General features: G+C 36.7%; 1 protein-coding gene across 1 annotated transcript in view; it reads right to left on the bottom strand.

Annotated features, from left to right (window-relative positions):
- Positions 1–277: 277 nt before the first annotated feature.
- Positions 278–12,452, bottom strand: part of LOC140166790 (uncharacterized) — a 75,174-nt gene continuing 62,999 nt past the window's right edge. Inside the window, 3 exon segments of the mRNA XM_072190281.1 lie at positions 278–1,979; positions 4,074–4,143; positions 10,180–10,274. Coding sequence (XP_072046382.1) covers positions 1,749–1,979; positions 4,074–4,143; positions 10,180–10,274 — 396 coding nt within the window. The 3' untranslated portion in view covers positions 278–1,748.

Below are 12,452 nucleotides of genomic sequence, written 5' to 3'. Positions count from 1 at the left end.
TAAGTCGATTACGACTTTAGTGAATTCGATTACGACTTTCGCCCAATGTAAACAGGGTATAAGAGTTTGCTGGTAATTTTAATATCTTATATTAATTTTGGTAATGGATTACAATAGAGATTTGAACATATGTTGTCCAAAAATTAGAATGCATAAGCCGAAATTAGCTTTGTACAAGTCCTTGGGATTGTTACAGCATACATGTTCATAAAAATACCCATTAAAACATGTGTTTAAAAAAAAATTAAAATTAGACTTTTATTGCCAGTTCTCAAAATATTTTTTTCTAATCCCAAGAAACTTGGTGCTGTATTTTTCTGGAATTGGGAGTAGATGCCAAAATGCAGTGTGGATCAGTGCTATTTCTGTGACTTATACATAATAAGCGTGGGGTTTTAAAACCCTAATTTAAGTTCAATTCAAATCAGTACACTATGTGGAGAAATCTGTTGTGCAAATATGGACAAATATTTACTGATTAAAAATATATATCTCTTTAACATGTATTTACATAAGATAAATTCTTGCACTTTTCCATACACTAATATACCCTCCCACACAACTAGTAGGATTAAGTTCCAAATAAATTTGGTACTTAGGTAAAGCGGCCTTTTAACCATTAAATAGGTAACAGTCATTGAGCTCTTCACTGCAGCATAATACAGGGCATCCCAGAATGATCTATAACAGGAAAGTTCCTAAATATCATAACTCATTTTGAAAATTTTCACTTTATCCCATATCAAGAATTATTCAGCGTTTTACTGGGGGTGTACCATTCTGTATCCTTTCCCCTGGGGGTCACAATCCCTACGCCACTGAGACCACCCTCGTCATTAAATTTCTGAACACTGCAGTTTGTTCTAAAAAGGACCCTTGTTTTCAAAATCAGTTCACACATTTCTGTCAAAATAAAAATCTGGATCGGGTGGGGGGTACTCAAGTTTGGTTTTGGTAGGGGTGTGCTGCTGAGAATTTGAATGTGGACCCATCAATATACCAATTTTTCAAGAAATTTGGACCCATCGTTATACTAAAAGTCCAAATTTTCAATTGAATCTAACCCAAATTGTCTTAGTTTTTGCAAATTTCCCCCCAAATGTTGGCGAAATTTCAAAAATTTTGGCTAGATTGTGGCAAAATTGGTAGGTTTTCCGAAAAATTGAGAACATTCCGAAAAAGGACCCATCCATATACCAAAATTGGCTTAGAAAAAGGGGTCATTGATATACCACAAGGTCAAAAATGCTACCCATGTTTGCGACACGTCCCCGTATGGTCATTTGTACTGAGTACCCCCTCGGGATCTGAATACCCACTTCCAGGTTACTGCCTCAAAATTTCTTTAGTTTTATTCACATTCAAATGATATGATATACCAAGGGTCCTTACTGATTTAGAACTTGGAAGCACAATAATTATTGGAAATCTCATTGATATAAGACAGATTCATCATGACGCGATGCAACGGATTGCGTCAAAGGTGCGATACAATGTGTATATATCACATAGAATTGTTTTCGTTCGTTTCTGCATACAAAGACCCGAATACCTCATTTTTTCCCCATAGCTGTACATGGCAGTATAGGGAATCCCGGTTCTCCTTATCAATTTTGTAAGTTCAGCAAATCACTCTATACGTCTTTAATGTGAACAGGTAGTATCATAGGAATTCCTCTATTATGTTATGAAAGCTTCAATGTTTTCCGCTCAATGTGATGAAGCCATAGGGATGACATTACTCATCATCACTTATCTCTTGACATATCTAAAGGATTGTCCACCACAGAAGCATGCGTCATAATAAACAGAGGTAGATAAGTGAGGAATGTTAATAAATCGATGGTGCCCTGTCCGCCAAACTTGTCCATGACTTCATCCTGATGCTCTTGACTCACTCCTCCTGCTTTGAGTTCTATCATTAGTTTCCTTACTGAGAGTTGATTAGTATCCTCATCTAAGCACCACTTAAATAACTCCTGCAAAATTAACAAATACAGATATTACAATGATGATCATGAAGATGGATATTTTTATGCAGTGGCACACACCACTTAGGTATTAGGGCATGCTTTGTTTTGGCTATATCCCCTATATATATATACCGTAGAATTCCGTCTAGAAGCATATATGCCTCTAAACAAGGGTTTTTTTAACGAAAGATATGAAGGCCAATACCCTTCTCAAAAACAATAGATTGGTCTTACAAATATACATGTTTGTACAGCTGCCTTTATCAGTAATATAGTTGTTCAAACTCCAAATAACGTTTTTGTTGAGAGTGTCTGCCTCTTGTCTCTTGTGTCAAAAAAGTCTCGTTTAGAGGCATATATGCTTGTAGACGGAATTTTACGGTACTTCAGAAGTATTTAATTATATTCTTACATGCTCAAGTAGCATTTGATGCAAATTTTGTTACACAATTATATGGGGTTCTGTTTTAGGAGCTTTTAAAGTGCCTAAACTGACTTAAACTAAGGCTATTTTACCCTTTCCAGCCTTCTCTAATCTTCACCTCCATAGATTTTACATGCAAAATGAAAAGGTCCATTATAAAAGAACCCCATTGAAGTATGTAATAAAATGTGCACAAAATGCTAAGTACATATGCAATGTATTAGTTTCTGGAGGGGTCTATACAAAAAATATTCTCTATGTATGGTATGTCATTGGTATTTTATGGTCTGGAAAACAGTGGCATGATCGCCAGGATTATATAAATAAACATTCTTTTCAACAATAAAATGTCCATCTGAAACATTTGTGGTGCTGGTGCAGCTTCCATCAAAGCATAATACCCATGGTGCATTGAAACAACAATGCAAAAAAATATATCAAACACTAAAAACTATTTTGATTGGTTACAATGGGCTATTCCAGAAAATAGGTGCACACCCCCTATAGAGGAGTAAATTTTCAATCAAAGAAATGTCCGGATTTTCAGGTCTGCTTTCTGAAAACGACTGGATTTCCAGTTGCCAATGTTACTGGAAAAAGCTTGGAAATCCAATCAAATGTTGAAAATGAGCTCTCAAATTGAGGATTTCTGATTTTAAACTATTTTTCTGCCGGATTTTTGTACCTTTGAGCACTTTAAAAGTCTGGATTTCCAACAGTCACGACTGAACAAAAGTCCGGATATCCGAACTCCTCTATAGGGGTGTGCATCTATTTTCTGGAATAGCCCAATGAGGGCTATACATAGGCGTGGATCCCAGGGGGATAAATCCCCCCAAATATTTTGCCAGGGGGATGGTCCATAAAATCATCCCCCAAAAAATGAATGTTGACGCCTGTATGCCTGACCAAATTAACCTCATATTTGGCAACTTTAGCCCCCAAAGCCCACATTTTTTCATGCTACGCGCGAATTTATTCCACTTTTGCACCATATTTCATCAGTTTAGCTTCAAAATGGCAACATTTTTCGCATGCTATGCGTGCATTTGTAGTTACCATAAATTTATTCTTTCCCCAAAAGGTGCAGGATTCACTATATTTCAAGAAATTTTTTCCAACCCCATCCCCCCCAATGTCAAAAAGAAATCTATGCCACTGGGAGAGCGGATTTGATTTTTTTTGTTCATGCAGAGATTTGAACCCGGAACCTCTTGCACCAAAGGCAAATACCTTACTCTTTGATATGGATGTATACAAAGGTAAGACAATGCTGCAATCACATATACCGTATTGTTTGCATTAAAAGCCCCCTCTCTAATAAACGCCCCTGCCATTTTTTCATTGAAAAATGGAAAAAAATTCAAAAATGTCCATGCAATATCGTGCCAGTAAGCTTAAAACATGCATCAGTCATGTCAGTGACGATCACTAAATTGCATGGACAAAACCTATTATGACTCAAACTTCCATCCAGTTCATTGCCTAATTATGGTAGAGTGACTGACAATCTACTTCTAATAAACGCCCTCCTTTTGGAAACATGCAACGTCCCTGGGGCTTTTATTACAAACAATATGGTATTGCATTTTGCATCTGATCTTGCCAATTATACATTACGCCTGTGGCCTGTTTTTTTTTCTTTAAAATCATAATTTTTTTTTTATTATACCTACCTTGGCTCTATACATCTTCCAGTCAAGCATTTCTAAATCAAATTTTTTGATGAGATTTTTCACCCAATCACTGGGAAGAAAGAAAAAACAACAACATATAGTGTTAAGTATTAGAAATTGATTTAAGTGATAGAAATTTAATGCACTTGTCAAAGTCACAGTACTTGACCAGATAGAAAGTAAACTTTGGTTAAAACCACAACCACATCAAACCTGGTTTACATGCTAAGTACACCAATACATTGTTTTTTGCTGCTGGCAGCTCTACAAATGACAATATAAAACAAATTTAAACAAAAATATAAAAATACATAAGGGGTGAAATAAATAAAACTCATGACTTTATCTTGTCGAGTGTGATATGAGGAACATCATGAAAAAAATATAAGAGAGCCTCCTCCACTAAAGAATTAATTAAAAATTAAATAAAGAAAATAATTTTTTTTCATAAAAAAAATCAGAACAGAAAAATGTGAAATGTACTTCCGGAATGCTATATTCATGCGTACCAACGTACTGGCTTGCTAATTGTGCTAATTAGATGCATAAAGGGGACGATATTTGAAATTGTAAGTAAATTTGAAGACACTCCATATCCTAAACCAATAGGGTTACACTTAACCCCCTTTAATTATTTATGAGATTATTCAAATTCAAAGTAAAATTGATATTCTATTCATGACTTTTAGTGAAAAAACATTATGATTTTGATTTTGATATCCTATGTGTGTGGGTGCTTTTCTCAAAGACACTTAGCCAAATCCAAGCCTCTCATACCTGTCACCACATCACTATAAATGTTTCTATTGCTGTACATCTAACATATAGGGCTATTCCAGAAAATAAGTGCATTCCCCTATAGGGAGTAACTTTTCAATCAAAGAAATGTCCGGATTTCCAAGTCTGCTTTCTGAAAACGACTGGAATTCCAGTTGCCAATGTTACTTGAAAAAGCTTGGATATTCAATTAAAAGGGCATTTCGTGATCCACAGCATCACCCCCCCCCCACTTTTCTCAAAAAAAGTTGAGATTTTATATCACTGGAAACCTCTGGCTACATAATGTTTATGTACAAAAAATTTCTTGCAGATTAATTCGTTTTAATAGCATGATATCGTGAAATTTGAATTTCGTTCTGGTATACCAGAACAAAATTACAACACGTTGTCTATGGAGCAGTGTAATACACATAATCATGCATAACTCGCAAAATGCAAAATCGGAATCAACTGAAATTTTGGGAATAAGCTTTTTTCGTGGATATCTACTGAAAATGTCATAAAAAGAGGATGCTAGGATCACAAAATACTCCTTTAAATGAAGGAAAAAACACGGAAATATCCAAAATGAGGGCACTTTAAAAGTTTTTCCAACAGACACGAATGGACAAAAAGATCGGAAATCCAAACTCCTCTATAGGGGGTGTGCATCTATTTTCTGGAATAGCCCATTGACCCATAATATGATTTGTCCAGAGAAGATAACTTACACTTCCCATAATGCATTTCTCCCATTTCAATTTTGTGTATACTGATTTGCTATAGTGGGTCGATCTGGCACCACCCTACCTCTCTGATTGTCTGACCATCCGTGTTCCAACTAGGGAAGGTCTTCGTTCAAATCAAGATCTTACGCGCCTTATAATTCCTAAGACAAACAGACTGATAGGCGATGGATCGTTCAGTGTCTTTGGACCCAGAATCTGGAACAATCTTCCTTCATCCATTAGGTCATCTCCCACAGTTACTACTTTCAAACGTAGCTTGAAAACCCATCTTTTTATCCATTGCTAATTTTATGTTGTTTCTTTTGCATATTTTTGTTTACTTGTAGTCTTTAGTAGTAGGGTAAGTTTTTCTGTAAAGTGCAATGATCATGTCTTTGAAATTGCGCTATATAAATGCCGTTGTATGTATGTATGTATGTATATGTAAAATGTACCTCAAGGAACAGATCCCATCCATACCTGTCATAATATGTTTATTTCTGCTATCCCATGTTTAACCAGTCTATTCTTAAAATGAAAACAAAAGGAACCTGTACAAAGTAATTAATGGAAGCGTCATTTGATGAAACAAGGTGATGTATCATGTTGCAAAGGATTCTGGGATGGGTAAAATATCTTCTCTGTGATCAGTCTATTCTGCTAAAAAGGTCAAGTGCTACCCACTGATGATGATGATATAGACCAAACTAGGTCATATGATGATTTATCTATAAATATGCAATTTACCCCTCCCCCACAAAAAATGACACACAATTGGGCTAATAGACAGGTGTTGAAAATCACAGGATTATAAAGAATCATTCACTCTGTGCAATGACATATCTCATATATACTGCGCCAATGAAGTATCCTTACACTTGGAAAAATAATCACAATTTCAAGACTGGACAATATTGGGTTAAATTTGTTTTTTCAATAGATGCACTATCTAATCCTGCACATTATGACACCACATTGAATCCAATTTGACCTCAAGAAGTAAAGTTACAAGCAATTGAATAGATGAAGGTCCAGTTTTAAAAGTGACAAACTGGCCTATACAAGGCGCAAAAAGATTCCAACAAGCGAAACAAAGAGACAACACCGTTTCTTCAATGAAGCGTTATTTGAAGCAGTTTTTATTTCTGTTTTTACTTCTCTGTACTTTTCATAACTTTCATTTTATTTGTCAGTTCTTTTGTTTCTTTTGTTTCAGTTTTCTTTTGTTCCTTTTGTTTTAAATTAAAGCCAAACGCATAAATTAGTCATTCACCACTCTCAAACCAGATGTCTAGTCTGTGGAGTTTTGAATAGGCCAGTTTGTCACTTTCAAAACTGGAACTTTGTCTAATCAAATGCTTGTAACTTTGCTTCTTGAAGTCACATTGGATTCAATGTGGTGTCATAATGTGCAGGATTAGCTAGTGCAGAAAAAACAAATTTACCCCAAATATTGTTCAGTATGGGAATTGTGATTATTTTTCTAACTGTAAGGATACTTTATTGGTGCAGTATATTTTGTTATAGTGGGGTAATTTTGTTACAAAAGGTAACCTTTGATTGTACTAGGGATACTTACTCCGTTGGTCTTAAAGGGGCATTCTCCGATTTTTTTGCTAACAAATATGTAGGCTACACATCCTAATTTTTTTTTTTTTTTTAAAAGGGCATTCCCTGATATTTGTTTAATTGAAAGGACATTTTATGGTTACTTACTGCATCACTAGTTCATGTGTTGGTCTTAAAGGGGCATTCACCAACCTTTTTAATTAAAAGGGGAATTCCAGTTACTTACTCCATCACCGACTCCGGCTTTGTTCTTACAGGGGCATTTGATAATATTTTTTTTACTTTTGGATTTTTGTCTTAATTTGTTTTAACGCTTTTACGAACTGCAAAGTCCGGATCAAATCCAAGGATCCAGCTTTGTTATGCCTAAAGCAGTAAAATTCTTAATGATTTTTTTTTTGTATTCCCATGTACATGTAATCCTTACAGTCGGTATCCACTACAATAAAAATATTGGCCAACCCATCCATTATGACACGATATTGGATAGACAAAAGACAAAAATCCTATCTTTTATTCTCATTCTTAGCTATATGACTATATCCACTATCATGTAATAATGTACAGGTGAAAACCAATAAATGGTGTGTATTCTTGACAAGACACACCAAGTGAATTAGAATTGCCTATAACCAGTGCCGCCAAGAGCCATTACGGGTCCAAGGGTAAAATAGACGCCCACAGGGCCCCTTTTTACGGGCACACTGAGGTCTCTTCCTTTGCTTTAATGGGCCCATTAAGATATGTTTTCTTTAGTTTTACCGGCCCCCTAGGACTCAGGATCCGGGGGTAACACACTCCCTTAACCCCTCTTGTCAGCGGCCCTGCCTATAACACAAATCTAGAATAATGGATATAACGCTTTTCTGAAATCTTCAAATATTGAGTGCGCTATCCTTCACTTAACAGTTAACACAATCTTGTTTTTTCATTTGTGACAAGAGGTAGCCTTTACCTACCTGTTGATGGGCTTGTTGAGCTTATAGTGATATAATGGCGATACTGCTGTTAATCATACTTTGTCACTTGATATATGGAATTTGATATAAAAATGTCTGTCTCACTACAGGGGATCTGGTCAAAAATAATGAAATAGATCTTAGCCGTGTTCATACGGTCATAGGATCCTTGAGGATCGGCATGCTTGAGGATTACGATCCCCATGTCAATCCCCGAGTGCGTGTCCACACGACTCCGTCGTGGCCTGTAATCCTTGAGTTTCGCAATGCCTGATGACGTCAGTTCGAGAATTACAACCGAAAGCTGGATGTAACATCTGCAGTATCGCGCGAAATTGAACTCGGCAGAACGTAAACAAACCATACCACCAAATCAAAAGGCACCAATTTCCGCAATTGCGATGTCACGATGTTTGTACTTAAATTCATGATGGAAAGTGGTGATGATGTTCCAGATTTGGCATCGATACCGTTGAATTTTCGACATATGATTGGGAGAAGAGAGTTGTTGAGAAAGAAGAAGCAGAATGAGCGACAACTGCAATATTTAATGTACCATAGAGCAATGGAACTCCACCACCATGCACAGGTCAAGCCTGAGGTCAAGCTCAGTGCTTGAGAATCGCAAAATGTAGCGTTCACACGGCAGTAAAGCTCGAGCACCACTCGGGGAACCTGTGAAATCCCTAAATTTCTACATTGTTCTAAAGAGATAAATTTGGGGAAAACTTGAGGACTGTAATCCTCGAAAGCGTTCAGATGGCAGATTTCACCCGAGTCTGTGCTCGAGCAACACGGTGCTAGAGCAAATAGCCCTCCATGTGGACAGGACTAGTAACTTGGTTTTTTTGTGCTCCAGGTACAAGCAAAATGAGGGACATTCCCCACTAAAATCAATGTGGATCTGGTGGGCTTATCAAAAGTAATGAAATATATAGTAACTTGTCTGCCAAAATTGATTTGTGAGAAAGTAATACTAGGTACAAGCAAAATGAGGGAATTTCCCCACTAAAAATACTGAGAAATGGCTAAAATTAATATTTTCATTCTTTTCAGTATTATGAATATAATCTTATTTCTCATAAACCTAGTATCTTAATGCCCATTATAATGGTGTTTTCAGCATATTGTTGCGGGGAAAATCTCGTATATAATTCTAAAGGTCAAATGCATGACCTCACAGGCGCATCGAAAATGGGGCAACCAGGCGCCCCGATTGTTTGCAAATAAGAAGAATAGAGGCCGTCAGCCTTTCGCCATCTTGTGGGTACAAATGATATGTGTGTTCATGCGCCAAACACTACACGCAGGGCGCAGCTTGCCACACAGCTGTTTTCACGCATCGACGCAGTGATTTTGCTGTTCACGCATGGAGATCGAACTACCATTGCAGTGTGTACCCACAAGATGGCAGCATATGATGTCACGCTGACGGCCTCTATATGAAAAAGGGATGGAAAGGGGAAGGAAGGGGAGGGGAGAAAAGAGGAGAGGAGAGGAGAGGAGAGGAGAGGAGAGGAGAGAGAGAGAGAGAGAGGAGAATAATTAAAATCAAATCAAACCTGATGAAATCATGAAAACTTCGCCCAAACATATTGCCTCGTGACAAGAGAACTAAAAAATATGCAAGCAACAGGTTTAACTGTTTGCACTATCATTTAGAGCACATCAAAGTCTAGGGAAGATTTTCTCATTTTTTCAAAATCTGTTTTTAAAACAAAAATATACACCATTTTGTGCATTTGTTTGCTGAATATGATGACATTTTAAAAAAAAAATTTTTTTAAACAATTTGTTTTCAATATTTTGAACAATGTGATGAATTCCAAAAAAAAAAAATTTCATGTCTCTACTTTATGAAGCTAAACTCAAAAAATTCTACTCCAAACTGATTTTTGAGTATGTTGCCACAAAAACTTTAGGGTAAAAAAGTGTAGTTTGTGAAATTTCAAAACCTAGTCTTATATACTTTAGATGTAAACTTAAGAAATAATAAAACTGGAAAAGGTCCATGTCCTTCTCTTCCATTATAATACTCTACCCGTAAAACACTCAAACCTGTGCACTTGAACCTATTTTGAACAGACTTACTCAATAGAAGCTATTTTCTGAGCAAGAGCGGCAACAACAGCAAACAACTGGAAATCAGTACCAAATGCGATATTGTAATCAGCAATTTCCAAAACCTGGCAAGAAAAGGAAGAAATACATCACTTTTATCAATCATGTGTTTATGTAACATGTAACATCATATAAAGTCTTGGGTCGAGGAAACATAAAATCGTATCGAGACGGATAAACAGGCAGGTTTGATGTTGACACTGTCAATGACATTCCTTCGCAGAACGTAGACAAACATGACACAATTAACTTACTGGGCTATTCCATTTAAAATCCACACTACCCCTGTGGAAGATTTTGGAAATATCTTCCATAGAGGAAGTATCAATTTCAAATGGAATGAACACATTAGCAGCTCCATTTGAAATTCATACACCCTCTGAGAAAGATTCAACCCGAATCTTCCACAGAGGGAGAGCGAGTTTCAAATGGAGCAGCTAATGTGTTAATACCTTTTAAAATTCATACTCCCCCTGTGGAAGAAATTTCAGAAATCTTCCACAGGGGTAGTGTGGATTTTACATGGAATAACCCAGAGTGATCACGGTGAGTGGTGTGTTACTCATTGAATTAACAATGAACACAAATGTGCACAGTCATTCAGTTAAAGGCCATGCAGTGATCCCAGCAAAAGTGTAAAAAGAAATAAAATTGCGTATAAATTGCTTAAAAGTGAATAATAGGGTTTATTTTATTAGGTTGTTAATGTCATTGGGTATTTTTGAAATGAAAATTTGGCAATTTATACGAAAACAACAGGGAAAGGAAAAAAGCAGTATTGAGGAAGTTGAAGCCCCATTCAAATACATGTAGCTAATTTCTCTACTTAGTAGATATACTAGCAGTTTCATGTAAAATGTGCTATTTTTGTGAGTTTTTCAAACAAGTTTCTTCATAACTGTTTAAAACCATGAATGAAGTGATACAGTAGAGAAATATCCCAATTTACATCTATTTGGGGCATTGGGCAAGTGTGTGATATGTGGATCTTTTTTACCATGTATATTGATCCATGAAGCATTTTTCATTTTGATTTCAAATTATGTTAATGAATTTTAATAATTTCAAATTTTTAACAATATCCTCCATGCACTTGTTAAGCAGCTACCACGAAAAATAGCAATGTACAATTTTATTCTCTACGTAAGGATGCTTAGAAACATGAATTTAAAAGCAATTGGAACAACAATTCAAAATTGGCAAATCGCAAAACTTTCCACTTATACCTTATTGCATATCTATATAATAATACGCTATTCTCTGTCTGTGGATCTGTCTGTAGATCTGTTTGTCTGTCTGTGACTGCTAATGTGAGGCCACCGTGGGTCGATGCGGGCTCAAACTTGGTGGGTGGGTGCAGCTTGGTATGAGGAAGAACGAGTTTATATTTTTTTAAGGTCAAAGGTCAAGGATGGGGTCAAGTTCAATTGAAGTCTAATTTCAAATACTTTAAATGGCAAATCCAGCCATGCCATTGTGTTGACCTTGGACTATCAAACAAAAGTTTCCACGGTGACCTTTTTGTCAGACCAACGGTTAAGAGGTCAAAGGTCAAGAAAGGTAAAAATTTCAAACTGCCCCTATGAAGCTCAAACTTGGTGGGTGGATGGAACTTGGAATAACAAATAAAAGTTTCCACGGTGACCTTTTTTTTGTCAGACCTACGGTTAAGAGGTCATAGGTAAAAAAGTAGACATTTCAACTTGCCCCTATGGAGCTCAAACTTGGTGGGTGGGTGGACCTTGGACTAACAAACAAAAGTTTCCACGGTGACCTTTTCATCATACCTACGGTTAAGAGGTCATAGGTCAAGAAAGGTAACAATTTCAAATTGCTCCTATGGAGCTCAAACTTGGTGGGTGGGTGGACCTTGGACTAACAAACAAAAGTTTCCACGGTGACCTTTTCGTCAGACCTACGGTTAAGAGGTCATAGGTCAAGAAAGGTCAAAATTTCAAATTGCCCCTCTGGAACTCAAACTTGGTGGGTGGGTGGACCTTGGACTAACAAACAAAAAGTTTCCACGGTGACCTTTTTCACATACCCACGGTTAAGAGGTCATAGGTCAAGAAAGGTAACAATTTCAAATTGCTCCTTTGGCGCTCAAACTTGGTGGGTGGGTGGACCTTGGACTAACAAACAAAAGTGTCCACGGTGCCCTTTTCATCTTACCTACGTTTAGGAGGTCATAGGTCAAGAAAGGTAACAATTTCAAATTGCTCCTATGGCGCTCAAACTTGGTG

Source organism: Amphiura filiformis, chromosome 12 (genome assembly GCF_039555335.1).
Source record: "Amphiura filiformis chromosome 12, Afil_fr2py, whole genome shotgun sequence".
Lineage (NCBI taxonomy): Eukaryota > Metazoa > Echinodermata > Ophiuroidea > Amphilepidida > Amphiuridae > Amphiura > Amphiura filiformis.
This window is presented reverse-complemented; position numbering and strand designations above follow the sequence as displayed.